At 43.7% G+C, this 23,235-nt stretch overlaps 1 protein-coding gene across 1 annotated transcript in view; it reads left to right on the forward strand.

The window, feature by feature from the left end:
- Positions 1–23,235, forward strand: part of TMED8 (transmembrane p24 trafficking protein family member 8) — an 84,383-nt gene that overhangs the window by 32,497 nt on the left and 28,651 nt on the right. The window contains exon 5 of the mRNA XM_069207652.1: positions 19,423–19,558. Within this exon, the coding sequence (XP_069063753.1) occupies positions 19,423–19,558 (136 nt within the window). The remainder of the gene's footprint in view (positions 1–19,422; positions 19,559–23,235) is intronic.

Raw genomic sequence — 23,235 nt, forward strand, 5'->3', positions numbered from 1 at the left:
AGAAATGAGAGAGCATAACCACTGAGGTTCTGATTAGCAGAGCCTCAGTGAGACAGTTAGTCACTACACAGGTAACACATTCAGGCACACTTATGAGCACTGGGGCCCTGGTGAACAGGGTCCCAGTGACACATACAACTAAAACAACATATATACAGTGAAAAATGGGGGTAACATGCCAGGCAAGATGGTACTTTCCTACACAACCCCCCCCCCCCCAAACGAAGGACAATAAGACTAGCCATGACCTGATGAGTCTTCATTGTCTAAGTGGAAATATCTGGAGAGTCCATCTGCATTGGAGTGGCTACTCCCAGGTCTATGTTCCACTGTATAGTCCATTCCCTGTAGGGATATGGACCACCTCAACAATTTAGGATTTTCACCTTTCATTTGTTTTAGCCAAAGTAGAGGTTTGTGGTCTGTCTGAACAATGAAGTGAGTGCCAAACAAGTATGGCCTCAACTTCTTCAGAGCCCAGACCACAGCAAAGGCCTCCCTCTCAATGGCAGACAAACGCTTTTCTCTAGGGGTCAACCTCCTACTAATAAAAGCAACAGGTTGATCCTGGCCCTCAGAATTAAGTTGTGATAGGACTGCCCCTACTCCTAATTCAGATGCATCAGTCTGGACATAGACTTTTTTAGAGTAACAAGGGCTTTTCAGGACAGGTGCAGAGCACATGGCCTGCTTCAGCTCCTCAAAAGCTTTCTGACAGTTTGCTGTCCATAATACCTTTTTAGGCATCTTTTTGGAAGTGAGGTCATTAAGAGGGGCTGCAATGGAGCCATAGTTCTTAATGAACCTCCTGTAATACCCAGTGAGGCCTAGGAAGGCTCTCACCTGAGTCTGTGTAGTAGGGGGAACCCAATCAATAATTGTTTGGATTTTCCCCTGTAGTGGTGCAATCTGTTCCCCACCAACAAGGTGTCCCAGATAAACCACCTTACCCTGCCCTATCTGGCACTTTGAAGCCTTGATAGTGAGGCCTGCCTTTTGCAGGGCCTCCAAAACTTTCCATACGTGGACCAGGTGATCATCCCAGCTGGAGCTAAAGACAGCTATATCGTCCAAATATGCTGCACTGAAAGCTTCCAGCCCTTGCATGACTGTATTCACCAACCTCTGAAAAGTGGCAGGTGCATTCTTCAATCCAAAAGGCATTACAGTAAACTGGTAATGTCCTCCAATGGTTGAAAATGCTGTTTTAGGTTTAGCATCTTCTGACAATTTGATCTGCCAATACCCTGCAGTCAAGTCAAAAGTGCTTAGATACTTGGCAGATGCCAGTGTATCTATGAGCTCATCTGCCCTGGGTATAGGGTGAGCATCAGTTTTGGTTACAAAGTTGAGACCTCTATAGTCTACACAAAACCGCATTTCCTTCTTTCCATCTTTGGAATGGGGTTTTGGTACAAGTACCACAGGAGAAGCCCATGGACTGTCAGAGTGCTCAACCACTCCTAGTTCCAACATTTTCTGGACCTCTTGCTTTATGCAGTCCCTGACATGGTCAGGCTGCCTATAGATCTTACTTTTGACAGGCAAGCTGTCTCCAGTATCTATAGTGTGCTCACACCAAGAAGTGGTACCTGGCACAGTAGAGAAGAGTTCAGAGAATTGATCTAGAAGATTTATGCAATTATCTTTCTGCTCAGCAGTAAGACAATCAGCCAAAACTACACCTTCCACAAGAGCATCTTGTTCTGTGGAAGAGAAGAGATCAGGTAGAGGATCACTGTCTTCTTCCTGTCCCTCATCAGTTGCCATGATCAGGGTGAGATCAGCCCTGTCATAGTAGGGTTTTAGGCGGTTTACATGGAGCACCCTAAGGGGACGCCTTGCAGTGCCTAAGTCAACCAAATAGGTGACTTCACCCTTTTTCTCAACAATTGTGTGGGGACCACTCCTTTTATCTTGGAGTGCTCTTAGGGCCACAGGCTCCAAGACCCACACTTTCTGCCCTGGTTGGTACTGAACCAAAACAGCCTTCTGATCATGCCATTGCTTCTGGAGCTCTTGGCTGGCCTGAAGGTTTTTACTGGCCTTTTTCATGTACTCAGCCATCCTTGATCTGAGGCCAAGTACATAATCCACAATATCCTGCTTAGGAGCTTTTAAAGGTTGTTCCCAACCCTCCTTTACAAGTGTTAGTGGACCCCTAACAGGGTGTCCAAAAAGAAGTTCAAAGGGGCTAAAGCCCACTCCTTTCTGGGGTACCTCCCTGTAGGCAAAAGGGAGGCATGGTAGAAGGATATCCCATCTCCTGCAGAGTTTTTCAGGGAGACCCATAATCATGCCTTTGAGAGTTTTGTTAAATCTCTCCACCAGTCCATTTGTTTGTGGATGATAGGGTGTTGTGAACTTATAAGTTACACCACACTCCTTCCACATGGCCTTTAAGTATGCAGACATGAAATTGCTTCCCCTGTCTGATACTACTTCCTTTGGGAAGCCCACCCTGGAAAATATTCCCAGGAGGGCCTTTGCCACTGCAGGAGCTGTAGTGGTCCTTAAAGGAATAGCTTCAGGATATCTTGTGGCATGGTCCACTACCACCAAGATGAATCTATTGCCTGAAGCAGTAGGAGGGTCAAGGGGGCCAACTATGTCAACCCCTACCCTTTCAAAGGGAACCCCAACCACAGGCAGTGGAATAAGGGGTGCCTTTGGGGTGCCACCTGTCTTGCCACTGGCTTGACAGGTTTCACAGGACTTACAAAACTCCTTTGTGTCCTCAGACATCCTAGGCCAATGAAACAAGGGAACAAGCCTGTCCCAAGTTTTCATTTGTCCCAGGTGCCCAGCTAGGGGAATGTCGTGTGCCAGAGTTAGGAGGAACTTTCTGTACTCCTGAGGAATCACTAATCTCCTGGCAGCTCCAGGTTTAGGATCCCTATGCTCAGTGTACAAGAGGTTGTCCTCCCAGTAAACTCTGTGAGAGTCACTGACATCCCCATTAGCCTGTTTGACAGCTTGCTGTCTTAGACCCTCTAATGTGGGACAGGTTTGCTGTGCCACACTCAGCTCCTCTCTGGCAGGCCCCCCTTCACCCAAAAGCTCAGCAGTATCTGCTTCAAGCTCCTCTGGTGTAGGTTCTGCACAGGGAGGGAATTCTTCTTCCTCTGAAGTTGAATCCACTGTAGAGGGAGGGATAGTAGGAAGTGGTTTGCTTCTACTAGCCCTAGCTTTAGGGAGCACTTGGTCCATTGTTCCAGGATCCAAGCTTCCCTGTCCTTTTTTGCTTTTTGGCCTGAGCCCTTGTCAAAGCAAAAATATGCCCTGGGATGCCCAGCATTGCTGCATGGGCCTCCAACTCCACATCTGACCAAGCTGATGTCTCCAAATCATTCCCTAATAGACAGTCTACAGGTAAATCTGAAGCTACCACAACTTTCTTTGGACCAGTAAACCCCCCCCCCCCCCCCCCAGTTGAGATTAACAACAGCCATGGGGTGGCTAAGTGTGTTGTTGTGAGCATCGGTTACTTGGTACTGGTGACCAAGTAGGTGTTGTTCAGGGTGGACCAGTTTCTCTATGACCATAGTCACACTGGCACCAGTGTCCCTGTAGGCCTGAACCTCAACACCATTTATTAGGGGTAGCTGCTTGTACTTATCCATATTAAGGGGACAAGCAACTAAGGTGGCTAAATCAATAGCCCCCTCAGAGACTAACACAGCCTCTGTGGCCTCCCTAACAAGGCCAACCCCAACTAAGTTACCAATAGTGAGCCCAGCTACTCCCTTGGATTGGCTATTAGTAGGTTTGCTCCCACCACCACTGCTATTAGTAGGGACACTAGGTGTAGCAGTAGGGGTTGTGGTGGTAGGAGGCTTGGTGCTTTTCTTTGGATAACTGAGATCTGTTGCCCAATGGCCTTTTTCTTTACAAAAATAGCACCATGGTTTCTTTTCCTTGTTCTGATTAAAAGAGGATTTGGGCCCACCACCCCCACCAGAGTGTTTTTGTGGGCCTGATGAAGACTAATTTTTAGATTTGTCCCCACCCTTGTCAGAAGACTTACCACCCTTCTTTTTGTTGCCATCTTTGTCACCCCCTGTATGAACTTTTCTGTTCACTCTTGTTCTGACCCACTTGTCTGCCTTCTTTCCCAATTCTTGGGGAGAGGTCAGATCAGAGTCCACCAAGTACTGGTGCAACAAATCAGACACACAATTATTAAGAATATGCTCTCTCAGGATCAAGTTACACAGGCTGTCATAATCAGTAACTTTACTGCCATGTAACCACCCCTCCAAGGCCTTCACTGAATGGTCAATGAAATCAACCCAGTCTTGTGAAGACTCCTTTTTGGTCTCTCTGAACTTTATCCTGTATTGTTCAGTGGTTAAGCCATAACCATCCAGGAGTGCATTCTTAAGAACTTGGAAATTATTAGCATCATTTTCGTTCACAGTAAGGAGCCTATCCCTACCTTTTCCACTAAATGATAGCCATAGGATAGCAGCCCACTGCCTTTGAGGGACATCCTGTACAACACAGGCCCTCTCAAGTGCAGCAAACCACTTGTTAATGTCATCCCCCTCCTTATAAGGGGGAACTATCTTGTGCAGATTCCTGGAATCATGCTCTTTTGCAGGATGACTATGGGGAATACTGCTGCTGCCACCATGGGTTTCTAAACCCAACTTCTGTCTTTCCTTCTCTAGTTCAAAAGACTGTCTATCCAAATCCAGCTGTTGCTTTTTAAGCTTCAGTCTGGTTTGTTCCACCCTCAACTTATTGAGTTCCCTCTCTAACATTCTGTCATCAGGGTTGGTGGGAGGGACATTCCTAGATACAGAGGTATGATGGGAATGAACAGAAGGAGACCTGTCCCTTACAGAAGCCACCCTAACAGCTTGGCTAACAGAAACATTACTACCAGTATGGTGAGAATAAATGCTTTTGCTATGATGTGAGACAACACTATTTGTATGGTGTGGCTCATCATCATTACCAACTATGCTAGACTGTCTAGTAATGGGCAGGCTAGGAAGTTTCTTTCCTGAATCTTTTCCTGGGGGAGTCCCTGAATCAGATTGGGAACTATTAGGTACTTTTTCAACAGATGGGGCGCCTATAGCCTTATCTTGTTCTCTAAGCATGTTAATTAACAGTTCCAAAGAAGGATTCTTCCCTACACTCAAACCTCTCTCTATGCAGAGACTCCTTGCTCCTTTCCAGCTAAGGTGATCATATGCAAGTTTGGACAGATCAACATTTTGGCCTGTGCCAGACATTTTTAGAGAGAGTTAAAGTGATAGAAAAAGAGAAAAAAAGTTTTCAGAACTTTTTAGAAAGATAGAAAAAAAACTTTTTAAACTTTTAAGAACCTTTTTGAAAGTTTAGAAGTACTTTTCAGCACTTAGAAAAGAGTGAAAAGAGGAAATGCAAAACTTTTTGGCTATGTGTATATACACTGACCTTGTTTTGTATATTTTTCTCTTATGAAAAGTACAATGACAAGAGTGGTAAGTAGTCTCAAAGCACTTATCCCACCACTGCACAACCAATGTAGGAGGCTGGACTGGCTTGTAGTGAGTACCAAGGGGTACTTGCACCTTGCACCAGGCCCAGTTATCCCTTATTAGTGTATAGGGTGTCTAGCAGCTTAGGCTGATAGATAATGGTAGCTTAGCAGAGCAGCTTAGGCTGAACTAGGAGACGTGTGAAGCTACTACAGTATCACAAGGGTCACTTGCACAATATCATAAGAAAACACAATACACAGTTATACTAAAAATAAAGGTACTTTATTTTTATGACAATATGCCAAAGTATCTTAGAGTGTACCCTCAGTGAGAGGATAGGAAATATACACAAGATATATATACACAATAGCAAAAATATGCAGTATAGTCTAAGAAAACAGTGCAAACAATGTATAGTTACAATAGGATGCAATGGGGACACATAGGGATAGGGGCAACACAAACCATATACTCCAAAAGTGGAATGCGAACCACAAATGGACCCCAAACCTATGTGACCTTGTAGAGGGTCGCTGGGACTATTAGAAAATAGTGAGAGTTAGAAAATTAGCCCTCCCCAAGACCCTGAAAAGTGAGTGCAAAGTGCACTAAAGCTCCCCAAAAGACAAAGAAGTCGTGATAGAGGAATCATGCAGGAAAGACACAAACCAACAATGCAACAACGATGGATTTCCAATCTAGGGTACCTGTGGAACAAGGGGACCAAGTCCAAAAGTCACAAGCAAGTCGGAGATGGGCATATGCCCAGGAAATGCCAGCTGTGGGTGCAAAGAAGCTTCTACTGGACAGAAGAAGCTGAGGTTTCTGCAGGAACGAAAAGGGCTAGAGACTTCCCCTTTGGTGGACGGATCCCTCTCGCCGTGGAAAGTCGTGCAGAAGTGTTTTCCCGCCGAAAGAACGCCAACAAGCCTTGCTAGCTGCAAATCGTGCGGTTAGCGTTTTTGGACGCTGCTGTGGCCCTGGAGGGACCAGGAGGTCGCAAATTGGACCAGGAGAGAGAGGGGACGTCGAGCAAGACAAGGAGCCCTCTCAGCAGCAGGTAGCACCCGGAGAAGTGCCAGAAACAGGCACTACGAGGATGCGTGAAACGGTGCTCACCCGAAGTTACACAAAGGAGTCCCACGTCGCCGGAGACCAACTTAGAAAGTCGTGCAATGCAGGTTAGAGTGCCGTGGACCCAGGCTGGACTGTGCACAAAGGATTTCCGCCGGAAGTGCACGGAGGCCGGAGTAACTGCAAAAGTCGCGGTTCCCAGCAATGCAGTCTAGCGAGGTGAGGCAAGGACTTACCTCCACCAAACTTGGACTGAAGAGTCACTGGACTGTGGGGGCCACTTGGACAGAGTTGCTGGATTCGAGGGACCTCTCTCGTCGTGCTGAGAGGAGACCCAAGGGACCGGTAATGCAGCTTTTTGGTGCCTGCGGTTGCAGGGGGAAGATTCCGTCGACCCACGGGAGATTTCTTCGGAGCTTCTGGTGCAGAGAGGAGGCAGACTACCCCCACAGCTTGCACAGACAGGAAAACAGTCGAGAAGGCGGCAGGATCAGCGTTACAGAGTTGCAGTAGTCGTCTTAGCTACTTTGTTGCAGGTTTGCAGGCTTCCAGCGCGGTCAGCAGTCGATTCCTTATCAGAAGGTGAAGAGAGAGATGCAGAGGAACTCGGCTGAGCTCTTGCATTCGTTATCTAAAGTTTCCCCAGAGACAGAGACCCTAAATAGCCAGAAAAGAGGGTTTGGCTACTTAGGAGAGAGGATAGGCTAGCAACACCTGAAGGAGCCTATCACAAGGAGTCTCTGACGTCACCTGGTGGCACTGGCCACTCAGAGCAGTCCAGTGTGCCAGCAGCACCTCTGTTTCCAAGATGGCAGAGGTCTGGAGCACACTGGAGGAGCTCTGGACACCTCCCAGGGGAGGTGCAGGTCAGGGGAGTGGTCACTCCCCTTTCCTTTGTCCAGTTTCGCGCCAGAGCAGGGGCTAAGGGGTCCCTGAACCGGTGTAGACTGGCTTATGCAGAATTGGGCACATCTGTGCCCAAGAAAGCATTTCCAGAGGCTGGGGGAGGCTACCCCTCCCCTGCCTTCACACCATTTTCCAAAGGGAGAGGGTGTAACACCCTCTCTCAGAGGAAGTCCTTTGTTCTGCCATCCTGGGACAAGCCTGGCTTGACCCCAGGAGGGCAGAAACCTGTCTGAGGGGTTGGCAGTAGCAGCAGCTGCAGTGAAACCCCAGGAAAGGCAGTTTGGCAGTGCCAGGGTCTGTGCTACAGACCACTGGGATCATCGAATTGTGCCAACAATGCCAGGATGGCATAGAGGGGGCAATTCCATGATCTTAGACATGTTACATGGCCATATTCGGAGTTACCATTGTGAAGCTACATATAGGTATTGACCTATATGTAGTGCACGCGTGTAATGGTGTCCCCGCACTCACAAAGTTCAGGGAATTGGCTCTGAACAATGTGGGGGCACCTTGGCTAGTGCCAGGGTGCCCTCACACTAAGTAACTTTGCACCTAACCTTTACCAGGTAAAGGTTAGACATATAGGTGACTTATAAGTTACTTAAGTGCAGTGAAAAATGGCTGTGAAATAACGTGGACGTTATTTCACTCAGGCTGCAGTGGCAGGCCTGTGTAAGAATTGTCAGAGCTCCCTATGGGTGGCAAAAGAAATGCTGCAGCCCATAGGGATCTCCTGGAACCCCAATACCCTGGGTACCTCAGTACCATATACTAGGGAATTATAAGGGTGTTCCAGTAAGCCAATGTAAATTGGTAAAATTGTCACTAACAGGCTAGTGACCAATTTAGAAAGAAATGAGAGAGCATAACCACTGAGGTTCTGATTAGCAGAGCCTCAGTGAGACAGTTAGTCACTACACAGGTAACACATTCAGGCACACTTATGAGCACTGGGGCCCTGGTGAACAGGGTCCCAGTGACACATACAACTAAAACAACATATATACAGTGAAAAATGGGGGTAACATGCCAGGCAAGATGGTACTTTCCTACACTAGGTGCGTGACAACTAAAGCAGACTTTCTGCACTCAGCTTGGAGTTGTACTAGGATATAGGCATTTTGGCAAGAAGTATTCGATGTGATTCTGGTTTTAGTGCTTCCATGCACTCCTCTGCTCGCACTCCTTGGGTATGTCAAGAACCTACAGCCTGATTTTAGGAAACTGGTCAGTATGTTGCTAATTTTAGCGAATAGCATTGTATTGGCAGGAGCGGCTCGCATGGCGGGGGTACGGGGGGCACGGGGAAAAAAATAATTAAATAATAATTTTAAAAAACTTACCTCTGCTCCCATGTCGCTCCTCTCCCGTCGCTGCTGCAGGCACAGGCTCACAGCCTGCCCTGCGCTAATCCTGGCGCTGCTCAAAATAAGTGTGCGTATTGGCTGGGAGCGCCCAGCCAGGGCGCTCCCAGGCAGACTGGGAGCCTGTGTAGGCTCTCTCCAGCCCAGCACCCGTGTTGCTGGGCTGGAGAGACCCCACAGCGCAAGTAGGTTTGGCCGGCCCAAGACAGCGGGCCAAACATGCATGGGCTCCGAGGGGAGTGCACAGAGCACTCCCCTCGGCTCGTCACCCCCAAATGCCCGCCCCTTTTACACAGAAAGGATAATAAAGAGTTTATTATCCTTTCCTTTTAAAAGGATTTGCAGCAGTTGCTGGGGGGGAGGGGGGGAATGTTCCTCCGTCCATACGGAGGAGCTGCATTTGTGTATTGGGGTCACGACCGCACCCCGCGTAAGGTAGACTGGCTGAAAGATGCTGCTTACTGTCAGGAACAGCTGAAGCTTTACTGGGATCTAATGCCACCAAATTCATGCCATATATATATAATATAGTCTCTCTCTCCCCCCATACCCCTTTCAGGCATTTCTAAAACACTTAGGACTTAGGTGACGCTGATTTCCTGCACCGCGCTAGAGTCGGCTGGACTGCCATGTAGTCCTACCCTGGAGGTTGCCCAAGATATATAGGGTAGAGATTCTGTATTGTGAAGGCAGCGTGCATGTTCCTCAACCCCCCCCCCCCCCCCCCCCTCCGTCCTAAAAAACTATCCACTGTCAGGGATTTTATCGCCATTGTTAATGGCCTATACAGTTACATGCAAATATTTCAGACTATCACCTCTGTTAAAATAGCCTGTTTCAGGTGTATCTTGGGCGACAGATGACTTTGAGTGTTCGATTGGTCATCGGTGAACTGTTTAATTTGTGTTGCTTAGCTATTTGTTGTTATTTTTATGTGAAACCCAATAAAAAATAAATTAAAAAACTCTCCATCATAACTAACATTTTCACAAAAACTCAGGGTAGTAACAGCTCGAACTTAAGTGCATAATGAAACCATACCTTACCAAATTTGATTACAGGATAAAGGTCCCAACCCGGAGCTGGTGTTAACACAAAATTAGCTTGTGTTCCTTACTGTTCCGTGTTATCACCAAGGGCGTCTTTGTGCCATGTTTCAACTTATCCCACATATGAAAAAGCATAAGTGCATCACTCTTACCCTCACTTCTGTCGGTCTGCATCTCCTGCAAATACTGCTGTATTTCTTAGAAGTCTGTAACATCACTCTGAAGTCTTTACAACAAACACGGGTATGACATTCAAAGACTTGAAATCAAGGCATGCTTTAAGAAAACAAATAGAAGACAATCCATTTCAAGCCAAGCGCTGAAGATCTGGAACAGCAGTACTCCAAGCTTCAGGGTCACTCCTTTACTCATAAACTTCAGAAATCAACGGAAAAAATCCATTCTTCAAACAACATGTTATCTCCCGGGGGTAGAACATCTTCCAGCTCTTCCTGCCCAGGGACCAAACTATAAAGAGAACTGGCCCATTCCTCCCCTCACCTGCTTTTGGATACCTCCCTTGACCCTTACCCATTACTTTGTACAGGTCCCTGTTTACCCTTACTATGTTCATGCTCTTTATGTTCCCATACATAATCATACAGAAATGTTCTGGAGACCTATATGGTCAGACTGAAGAGAGCTTTAGCCTCCACAGGCAATGGGGAACAGAAGTGGACAAAGCGCACAACAAGAAGTAAACAGAAATTATGTTTTTAACATAGCCTTTAGCTACACACAGCATGCAACTGCTTTGTGTTTACTCTGTGGTCTTCCCTTAAATAGTGCCAGTCACTAGTATTCTGTGTTCATTAAGTTTCAGGAAATTGAATGTTCAGGGGTGGCAGCGACTGCTGGAGAGGGACATATGGGCCTTCCTTGTGTAGCAATGTGTTAGGACAAAGGAAATCAGCCTAGAATGATGAACATGGTGGTCTAGTCTTCCAGAAATAACCACATAATGACCGAAATATGACTCTTGCTGTAACCTAATTAATATTTCTGAAAGGCCTGTAGGACTCGAGCAGTTTAAATCAAAAGTAGGTAATCTGAGTGGGAACATGCTCTACCAGCATGCACAACTGCTCAGGAGGAAAGGCCAATAGGAAAGAGCGAAATCTACATATAAAAGACAGCCAAAAATGGTAAAACACCATTTTTAGAAGTATATCCTCAAAGTTGAGATGCTGTGGCACTGTCTAAGTGTATTGGACTATCCCATTGTAAAGCTTTGCCGAGAAGTGGAAGGCTGTGTTGGTTCAGCTTCGACTCAAACCAGTGAAATACAGGCTAACCACCTATCCTTGCAATAGATGCATAAAACTGTTCAGCTGTATTTCCAATATTGAAACAATAGTGTTGAGAAATGCTGGTACGATCTCATAAATGGAATATTAATTCTCTAGAGAGAGAACAGCTGTTATGCTCCACGGTATGCTTAAGCTTATATAAAGCACAAGTGTGCTTTACATAAGCTTAAAAGCGTAAGCAGGAATTCATACTAAATTCTCATTTAATCCTAGATCTGTCTGCTAACAAGTGCCACTAATTTCTTCATGTACACAGTTTTATATAACTAGCGGCACAACACATATTCCTATACAAAAGCTATACTATAAAATCACTCTTACTGAAATGCTAAACTATACATTTGTCATCTTCTCCGTGATTATCTTGATTTTAATTGTGAATTCCCCATTTCTAGACTTAATGCAATGCCTTCTTTTAGAGCTGCACTTCGAATGGAAAAATGCTTTCTGACATTCATCTGGATGAAATTCGCACCATATTTTGACGAATGCTAAGTCACTCTGATTTGCTCTTGGCACCCACCTCTGCCTCGAGCAACACCTTGCCTAGAAAATTACAGTGACTTAATGCTTTTAAAGAAAGTTGAATCCATTCCTTCCGGAAAGCAACAGAGAACCCATGGTGGGGCTTAAACAAATCTTTCAGCGCAAAAGATTCCTTAGAGTTCCTCAAGACTGGGATATAACCTGTGTGCAAGAAACGTGAACTCGTTCTGTCCTGCTGAAAAAACACGCATGGGAGACAATCAGGAGGGTTCTGGATGTATATGTCCACACTATAAATAACGTGAACGTTGTGGAGCAAAACTCAATGTTTCAAACCACAGCTTTTAGAGAACACAACCTAGCCATACTAAGTAAAACAATACTTATAATAAATGCTTACCTGAATTTGTTCAAAAGGACTCGAGGACACTTTAGGAAACGTGTGCAACTCTCTGAAAGAATTACTCTGCAGCTCTCCAGCCTACGAGATTCTGCTTGCAGATGATTTTGACACTATAGACCTGGCGGAAACTGCTCCCAATATCGAAGGCCCATCCAAAAAAGACACAAATGGCAGTATACATTACAGGGGGATAACCTTCCCTTATCCTATGGATGTCTACATTTCATACCACTTGAACAAGTAATTACAGCACGCATGGAAGTGGGTCAACACTAGATTATATTGTTGTAACTAAAACTCTCAGGGGGCTCTGCAGATAAACTTAGTAATCCTTCAGCGAAGAGAAATCAGCCATTCTCTCCTGATTGCCAGTTTCGAATACGAAGGAGGAACAAACTTACCAACAGTTGGCACCTCCAATGGCTCCGAGTCCTGTGCTGTGAGCAGGGGGGATAAGATGGTGGACGAGTGACAGAATACGGTTTAAACGTTGGCAATTCAGGTCAACAGAAGCATAATCTCCACCAAATCTTGAAAAACGTACAGACATTATAACAAAATGGCCAGATATAATCACTTCTATACACAGTTCACTAGTGGGCAAATAGACATATTTGAGTGAACAAACAAAAGTCTAGTCCCGGTCTTACGAACCTAAAACCTTCGTACAACTGTATGCTAAAAAACATAACGCAGGTCTAAGGAAAGCACGTAGAAGGTATAAGTGTCAAACTATAAACGAAAAGGCGAAGCACAGGTTACTTGAAAGGAGAGGTTCAGTAACATCTTTGGGAGGCAAAAATGTATTACGAAGAGCAGTGACTTAAACTGCACACATTGTCTGCACGCAATAATCATTCCATATCCTGGAACTATACTTACATTACTTAACACCATTGAACCAAGCCTCTTTTACGCATGTGCACATTCTGGAATTGGGGCGCAAATTTATATTGCATCCAATATACAAAAAGGGGAATACAGAGGGCTCAGCAAACTACCCGTTAATAGTTTTATTAGACGTGAAGTCGAAAGCATATGCAAGAATTCTTCTTAAGGACCTAGAAAAGATTGGTCTGAAAAAGGTATGCCAATACCCTATCATCGGACTGGATAGAGGCATAAAGCTTCAGCCTTAGATAATAACGTTGCACTCTCCTATCTGGCCCACCATTTGAACTGATCTTCTCAGGCACTGGTCTTCGCTTGCATTGTAGACTATCCCCTGGCTTTCAACGGAGTGGAACGGCAAATATTATGGAAGAAATAAGTTGATTGGGATATACCCCAAACATTACTCAAAGCAATAATTGCACTGGACTCTGACCCATGGGTATGAGTCAAACTCGATCAGGGAGAGAAGGTGTCAGATAAAATCTTTACAAATTGGGGCATTAAAGAAGGCTGGATATTGGCCCGGTTGCTATTCAACCTTTACACCGCTGACTTGGGAGCGCAATGAAAAGGGCAAAATCATTTTCTCCAACGATCGGGCCACACAAAATTCTGATTCTACAATGTGCAGACGATTTAGTCATAGTGGGTGAAACAAAAATAGGATTATAGGAGTTGTTGAGTGAGCTCCAAAAATGCAGTTTGAGCAACAAACTGGTGGCAAATGCTACCAAAACGAAAGTAATGGTTTTCGAGAAACTGAAAATCAAAAAGTCTCGAAACTAGGTTCAGCCAAGATTGACTACTCCACAACATACAACTATCTAGGGATCTGCTGTGGGGCAAGAGTAAAGCACTAACCCAACTATGATAAATCGGGAAAAAAAGCATGCAGCCTAATGTTTGCGTTATGGAGATTAAACACAGTTATACAGCCAATCAGCAGAAGCAGTCATTAAGGTAATAAAGGCTAAATTAATTCCAACAGTCTTGTGCTGTCAAAAACCCTTTTTGTCTAAAATGGATTCTGTCCTAAGCAAGCATCAATGCATTACCTATGGAAGTATATTCCAGCTGCCACAGTACACCTGACGGGCCCAAATTCAACTGGAATTAGGACTATCAAAAAAGATACGGTATTCAAATTTCAATTTCATAGAAATTACCATCAGATAAACCATGCTAAAGATGGAACATTAAAAACAAGACTGCAAGAGTTTTTTAGGGACCAGATAACTAACTAAACCCAGCAAGTTCTGACCTAGATCGGAATTAAGACCCGTTAAGATCAAACAGTCTATCTTATTCAGCTGTGAAACAAATTATGAAAAAACAGGTTGCAGCCACATCAAGAGAAGCCGTATTAGAATCTGTCAAGCACATGAACAGTACAAACCCATTTTTCGTCATATAAAACTCCACGCTTACAATATTACTTGAAAGAATCATTGAGTTGGGCATGTAGGAGAAACGTCATGCTTGCCACGTTCGTGCACTTCCGATCAGTGACCTTTGACCAACAACTTGGAACTAACCCAAAGTAGATATCCCTGTCACCTCTTTTTACTGGTTTCTCCACAGTATAGAACACTGGAAGATCACTTGATTTAAAAAGTTTTATTAACCAAAGATTGAGCTTCAGTGTGAGTGCCTTGGACTACCCGCACACATACTTGTCTGGTTTTACCAATTATACATTAGTGTATTTTAAGACTAACACAATAGGAACTACGATAGCTATACTTCAAAAGTCAAACATTTTGCATTCTGTACTTTGTATCCTGTATAAGGAGTTTTAATAATATCGGATTATTTGTAAATATTTAATTATTAAAATACAATAAAAGTAACATATATCAATTTCAATAACTATCCAAACTTCATAAATGCTGGTCATGCCCTCGTACTTGTGCATCTGGATGATGGCATAGCCCAACTCCATGCCTCACAGGCTTCACATTGGCCTCACTTCAATAGCATCCACACACCACAATATGCCAGATTATGAGGCTAAAGCGCTATGACCACACCATCCTTCTTTAATGGAAATCTGACTCCACTTGGCCAGCTCCAACCATCTTCAAGGACAGTTGCCTTAAGTACAAAGCCATCGCGCCTGACTTCCTGGATGACAAGTATGCCGTCTCTTGTGGCTTTCTGTACAGCTGCAGCTAGGACAGCATGAAACTGGGGACAAACAAATGCCAAAAGGAAAGCGCTACACAACCAGCCTTACTCACTAGTGCATTTAGGATCTGCAATGATTCATGGGGGCTTCCCTAATCCTCAGAATACAAAACAATGGAAGACATGCCTCTTTAAAGTACAGTACATTTCTGTACAGTCACTAATTCACCTCCACTTTTGGAACGCAGCAACCGGTCTTGATTCCCTCTGTCGAGATCCCAGTCTTTGCCCTTAATTAGTGCTCCACAGACTTTTAGCTAGCATAGCTCCAAAAAAAAAATCACATACACTGATGCACGTGGTGAATTGTCACATTGCTTTTAATTTACAACTGTATGATCCTAAAAGAAAACAAACTTTTCCCATGGGTATTTAGTATAAAAATGTATTTCCAGCAAACTTTATTTGACGATGCTCTAACTTTTTTCATTTTCTAGAACGTTTTATTAGAAGACACAATAGCTACAATCATACAAAGTAACCAAAAATCAATTACTACATGTAGGAAGACTCTTCATAGCACTGCATTAACATGCTACTGTACGAAATGTGCTACTATTTGGAGTGGGGGGGGCTACCCCTCTCAAGGAATAATTTCAACCCTGTTGAGGTCACTAATTTAACCTGAGCTCAATCCCCTAGTAGCAAAGACACAAGTCAGAAAGGATTAACTTGGGGCAGTGTGTAAGGTATTTATATAGTATAAAACAGTAATAAATAGAGTACATTTTAATAAACAAAATGACACACAAATCCAATAAGGGGGCCCAGGGATAAGATTTTTTAAAGTCTGAAGTAGAAATAGGCCTAAAAATCAAAAAGCTCCAACGATAGCCAGTGTTTGTAGTAGACTGAGACTTAGGAGCAATTTGAGGCTAACTGCGATGGCGTGCAGGTTGGATACACCTACAAGCTCATCCTGATCAAAGATTTCACTTACTGACTTGGTCCTTTAACTTCCGGCCTACCACAGGAATACACTTCTAAAGCCCCCCAAGACATCAAGGGAGGCACTTCGAGACTCACAGGGTGTCAAGCAGAGGCTAACAGCAGGCAGTACACGTTCAGCTGCCATTGGGTACTTCCAGGAAAAGACTTCTTGTACATTGTTGTTTCCATGTAGCTTGAACAGGAGGTCAGCCTTATGACCCTTTGAGTCCACTTCTCTCTCCTGGGTACAAGAGAGAGAGAGCAGCTCCAGTCCCCCAGGGCTCCTCTCCGGTCAAAGGAAGGAGATCCAGTCCTGTTCTGATCTTCCACAGGTCTGGAAAGTGTTCTGAAGTAGGTACTGGGTGGTAATGACTCTTGAGCAAGCCCCAACCAATGTGGTAAATGTTCCCGGGACAAACCTACCCACTGGGCATTTTCAAGATGATGAACGTGTTTGCCACACACAACTTGGGCTCTGAGGGCCCAGAGTATATTTGGTGACTATACTGTGGTAATCCTAGTGTCCTCCCATATCTAACACTAAAATAAGTTTTGAGGCCTCTACTGTACCCACAACAAACCCACATCTGGTAGGACAAAGCTATGACATCAGCAATCAAATAGTGCACACACAAGCAGTGTCTCAGTATCCTATTCTTTCCCCTTTCACGGGTGCCCCAAGTGATGTGTATGAACCCAGCAGACCTATTTCACAGTATTTGACAGTCAAGTAGAGTCTGACACTTTAGTGTCAGAAAGGATACCCATAGCCCTCACCTTGAATAATCTGAGGTTCAGAGGAGTTGTCTCTACCCAGTCAGGGCAGCCTATCGTTTGCTCCTAGGAGGCATTGCAGACCTCTTCAGGGCTACCAACTGACTGTAAATTAGTCCCCAGGAATGTCAGGTGAGGAAACGATAACTTTCTAAAAGTAACTTTCCCTTAATATTCATTAAGCGATTTCTCCATTGAATTAGATTTTTTATAACTAATTATTTTTGTATCTGTTCCGATTCCAGAGATACAGTATTAGTATTTTCTCTACTTTGATTTTCTACATAGGACAGCCAGGCCTGTTACAGTAAAAATAGATTTTGGGTGGTAGTTGCTATAAGGACATGTTGACATTAAAAGTCTACATATCTTACCTTTAAATACCTTGCACTTTGCTTTCTGGGCCTATAAGGCCTACATAGCGGTGACTTTTTTTTTTTTAAAGGGGGTTGTCAATTAGAAAGGTTTTATTTTGAAAGGTTGCAGTGCATATTTTTGCATTCTTAGAGTCCGGCTGCAGTGGTAGGCCTGAAGTCATGTTTGCGTTCCCACTATAGTCTATGGTACAGTAGGTACTGCAGTTCACTAGTTTTGTTTAACTTCTAGGCCCTGGGTACACTTTGGACCATATACTAGTTACTTCTAGGGAAGTTTTTTGCCAATTAGGAGTATGAAAATTCAGCCACGTTTAAAGGGGAAGCCCAGACACTTTACTTCTGGTTATCAGGGGGAAATGTCCACAGAGCCCTACAGCTAGCAAAAATGTACGATCCAGCCCAGCAAGATGCGGACAGTGCGGTTGATCAGACAGAAAAGGTGAATTATTTACAGCCGCAATATCAATTTTAAAATTACAAGTTTCAGAGTACAGCTGTGTGCCATAACAAACTGAAGATGTTTTTGTCATAATTTGTTTTTCCCCATGATTTCAGTTTGAGGTGGATTCTTTGCTTTTCAAGGCATGAAAAAGCAACATTTGAATTGTGAGGAAATTGAAGACTTTAGACATGTTTTAGTGCTCTGTATTCCCTTTCCAATTTTAATGAAACATACAAACCTTGAACATTACGTAATTTAGAAAAGTTTTTTTTGTTTTATCCAAAGATTATTTTCTGATAGCTCTTTTTTTAGCTATGCAGATCATGGCTGGATAGTAGTTTAATTTTGCAGCTGGTAAATTCAGTATGTAGGGTATCATGAATCGCATATGCTCCAGTGTAGGAAGAAAGTTCACAGATTCGAGACCTCTGGTGTTCATGACTAGGTATCCTTATCCTCAACCATATTTCTATCATGAGACAAAGCCCCAACAAATACATTTGAAAGGAGATAAAGACTTCAGCGCTCTTGTTTATCTGGTCCCCTGCCCTGTTCATACAGAAATGGAAGAACCACTAAAACCTTAATGTTGCCTTCAGTTTATGAGGATATAAAATGCCTGTATACATGCACATGTATTGAACTAGAGCAGTGGAATCTATAAGGTGATATGTATAGAGTTTAAAGAAACTTGTATTCCTGGTATACAGCTTCTATTGGCTCTGCTGCAAGGGAAGGGGGAATTGATATATTTGTAGTGGCAAGGCCTCAAGTGAGTCTTTGTGGTACTGTTCACGTTTGCACTAACTAAATGCAACCTGAATTGTGTCAACAAATATCTTTGATTGCCATGTACCTCCTCTAAAGTCTAGTCTGTTTATGCTGTGACCCATTACTGCAATGTTGTATTTTTTTTTTAGTTGTACATGTTTCTACAGAAATGTAAACAACCCCTGTTAATAAAATAATATATATACACAATGCATCAGCTTTTTTGTGATGCATTCTGTCCTCAAGAACTATTGCACCCAGATGTGGGTGCATGTACTCTTCTGAGACTATTCCTTAACTTATAAATCTCCACAACAATTCTATTTGGCATGGGTATTCTCCCTGATTGTTTCCTGTGATACTTACTCTTGAGCTGCCAGCATTGTCTGAGAACCGGTATGTTACCTCACTGTTCTGTAAATAAGATGTTGCTGCAAATACTGCATCTCTGCACTCTACCCAAGATGTTGATGGGACTGCTGTGTCCCTGGCATTTGTTTTTAAACTGATTTTCTGCTGTTTGATTTTGGTCAACTTTAGACAATGTAATTCTGTTCATTTTCCATCCCCTGTGTTCAACAAGACCAGATCCTTTTCAGTGTAACATATTGTCTTTGCCACGCTATATGTAATGTGAAACTAAGAATAAAGCTGCCTTGGCTTTATCTGATTTTACTCTCTATAACCTTCAAAAGATTTCATTGTACTAATTATAAGTAGACAAGTCTGGCGAAGCGTCACACACATGCTAGATACAGAAGACCGTCTAATAGCAGTCAACTTTAATTCATCCGTTACCTACTCACACTTGCCTTAAGACCTGGAACACTCTTGCTAGTAGCATGTATACTTTTTTTCAGGTTTTTCTGTACTTTCACTAAAAATGTAAACTTTATGCTGTATATCATAAACCCTTTATTTAAGATGTTGATGCTGTGCTCGGTCTCCAATCTCTTTTTCCTTGTCTCCCCTCAGGAGCCAGAAGCCCACAGGCCCTGTTATCAAGTTCAAAAGATACCAACCGACATCCTGATGATTCAGTCTGAGCACACTGGCAGGGTGGACATTGTCCAGGCCGAGCTTTCTGAGCTCGAAAAGGACCAGCTGAAAGGTGAGAAAAAAACAGGTACAGTGATTCTGTCAAGGCTGAGCAGGGGTCTTCAAAAAGGAACAACTGAAAGGTGACCTTGGAGAGTGAGAACCCAGTGGAAATATTCAAGACTGAACTGTAGGACATAGAAAGTGAGCACAAGACTGTGTTGTTGCTGGAAATAGAATGGCCTTGACTTCAAACCAAGAATGACAAGTTTTATTAGCAAAGTATAAATGAAGGTGGGTAAATTCAGATTGCTTGGCGTATGAAAGGATCTCTTTTTGAAAGACCACCACCCAGCACTTATTTGACTGATGCTGATGTTTGAGGCTATGATACAGTAAGCTCTGCTGTCCAGACCCAAGTGTTTTTGCTCTGACCTCCAAAGTACGGGTACAATTGGCTAATACTTGATTGGGTCAATTCATTTATTTACCACTCCCTAGTAAAGTGGTACATGAGGTTCCCAGGGCTAAAAAGCTAAATGTCACTAGTGGAATGCAGTACTTAATTGGGACACCACTGCAGTGACAAGGTGAAAATGTAACTCTAGGCCTGCCACTGTAGCCTATTAGAGCAGCTTTGAGCCTGTAAACTCAAAATGGCAATTTAAGCCAGGCCAAATCCTTACTTTTTTAGATTAGGTCTGGCCTAAAGACAGATTTAGCTGCTTTGCCATCATCATGTTCTACAAAAAAATATCAAACCAAAAAAAATACCTACAGTCAACTTTTTCACTATTAGTCTGACATGTTACTCAAATTACTCTCCCTCCCAACCCCAGCAGAAGGTATAGGTCAACAGACCAGCTCACTCCAGCCATTGAATGCCTTCATTTTAAGTGACTGCATTTTTCCTTTACACATGTACACTTACACCTAAAAAAAAATAGCTCCTCAAAAACAGAAATTGTTAGGCACTTGTACTTCCCAATGACTGATGGTCCCTATGCACTGCAGGGTTACATCAACTACTTTCATAACTCTCAAAACATTTATTGTAAATCACAATGTTCTTTCCTCTCTATAAATCAGATTTTGTATATTTATTTATCCTACTGAAAATTAGCAAATCATTAGAGTAGCTAAAATTGTATATGCAGATTTTTATGTTCAAACCACACCCACAGGTTTATAATTGCCATTTCAGCCACCTGAGTGAGCCCTTTAGTAACTACCTATGGAGCTACATCACCGTTGTTGGAATGTTGTACCAGCATTGTCAGTATGCGGGAAACTCTCCACTCAACTCAAAGACCATACTTACACCCACCAAAACATAAACAGCCAAAATAAGCTATCTAAATGTACTTGTACTTACCAGGGAATAAAAGGTCATATGAATAGTAGGGTGTGATTACACATTAAAAAAAAAATGTACTGAGATCTGTAATTTTGACTGGTTATTAGGAACCAGATTTGGCAAATAATTAATTGTATGGAAAACCAGTACAAACTATTAAAACAGCAAAAGTGTGTATGCAAATTTCTTCACGACCCCCCCCCCCCCCCCCCCCCCCAAAAGCTTGCAGGTCATTTGAAGCAGTTGCTTCTGACTTGAGCTTGTCCTCTGGTAACAACAAGTGGAAGTGCAGCCTTAGGTGAGACTTTCAATGTTTTGCATTTGACATGTGAGTAACACCTAGTAACGACTAGTGGAACTGTAGATTCATATAAGAATGTCAATGCTTTTGCATTCGACCTTTGACTGATACCCAACGACCCAAGAATTCCAGTGCTTTTGCATTAGAATGTACAGGCCTTGAGGAACTGAAGCGCTAGGCTGTAATTTTGAAGATGTAGAATTTGACTTGAGAGAGACATCTAGTTACAGCTGCTGAATTTCTGTGGTTTTGTGCAAGGAATTTCAGACCTAACTATAACGTCCCTGTAACTGTTGTTTTTTTTTCAGTGTCTTTCTACGTTTTTTTTTTTTTTTGCACGCACAGATGTAAATATTACCAGCACCAAATGGCCTTTGGCCGTGCATGACGTGTGTTGGCCACAGGGCCTAGCCTATGCCCAGGCCCAGCGGCCAACCCTCCTATATGCATCCAAACCCAAGCTGCGCATGGCCTTCAGCCAGTGGATCTGCAGGTCCACGGATCCATGGGTTGGACAGAAATACTAGTACTTGGGGGGGGGGGTGTTTAGTAGTCTGCTTGCTACCACCTCAGAAACCATGGCGGAAAGCCAGCTCCTAATACTGCCTGCGGTCTTCTGTTGGCCTCATGGTTGGAGATGCTCGGCAGCTCCAACCACCCTGGCGGTATGAGTGGAGATGTGGCGGACAGCACCGCCAGCCTGTTGGAGGTGGGACCTCCACATTTGCCAGGGTCAAAATAAGGGCCTATGTGGTTTTGCACTCTTCTTTTCCCACCCCGACCTGATGCATCAACCAAAATGTTGGCTGCAACCTTTCTGCTAGGTTGCGGCCAACCAATCGGGGCCTTGCTCTTTCCGCAGAACTAGATCCGTGGAGGAGCCACATCCCTATATATCTATTTTTTTTTTTTTTTTTTTAACTCTGATACCTCAGAAACTAATGAAAGGATTTACACCAAATCACAAAAAGTGTGCTTTCTGGACTAACAGCTAGCTTTCTGCCAAATTTGGTGTAATTTTGTTCTGTGGTTCGGGCTGTAGTTGTGTTCAGAAATTTGAAAACTTCCCATTGACTTAGAATGGGGAAAAAGTGTTTTGGGACCCCTCTTTTTCTCGGCCTCCGCTTAACTTATCACCCTGAAACTTTCAAGACAGCAACTGAACTGACCAAAGTGTAAGTTTTGAAAATTTCATGAAGATTCTTCAAACAGTGCCAAAGTTTTTGACAGAACAAAAAAATGCCCTGTTTGTGGTTTAAAAAAAGGTCCTAAATACAACTACTTAGTGGCAAGCGCCACTAGGTAAAATATATACACCTAAAAAAACAAAGGTTCCAGGGAGGTTATAGTTAGGCTCCCATTTTAACCGCACAAAACCATAGAAATTCACCTGTGATAGGTATTTCAAGTAACTATAACTTGTGCCCTAAGTAACTATACCTCGTGCCCTAACCATGCACTGCTGTTTACCCCAGATATTACAGAAATTGTGACATCTTTTATAAAATCACTGATAAAATCACTGCAACTTTTGCTGTAAAATTATTCATTAAAAAACTGCATTGTGGGGGTGTGAGTTATAGTTACCTTAGGGCTGCGACCAGGACCAACAAGCCAAGCCCCTATAACCACCCAACCCTGTGTCGTACACAACCTTTGGCTGTGTGTGGAGGAGGTTGGCTGCAAGCCAGGCCCTGCGACCAACCCCCTATAACCAGCCAGACATGCACAGTGAGGGTTGGGCATGACAGGCTCTGTGACCAACCCCCTATAACCACCCAGCCCCTTGCCGCGCAGCTGATATATATCCAAATGACAAATTCCTCCAAGGAAGCGCTCACACTGGGTCATTGAATGCAAACCTCTTTAATGGCAAAACGAACCATTTTGCCATGAAAGGGGTTTGCACTTGGCCCGTGTGAGCGTTTCCTTGGAGTAATTTGGTTGTAGGATATTTGTTGGGCAGCTTGCTCCGCCATCCAGAACATTCTGCCCCCCCATTGGCGCAGGTTTCCTGTGTGGAGCATTTTGGAGTGTTAGGACCACCCCAAAATTGCTGTGATAAACCAAATTAAATGTTCAATTAAAAACC

This window comes from Pleurodeles waltl, chromosome 9 (genome assembly GCF_031143425.1).
Source record: "Pleurodeles waltl isolate 20211129_DDA chromosome 9, aPleWal1.hap1.20221129, whole genome shotgun sequence".
NCBI classification, from domain to species: domain Eukaryota; kingdom Metazoa; phylum Chordata; class Amphibia; order Caudata; family Salamandridae; genus Pleurodeles; species Pleurodeles waltl.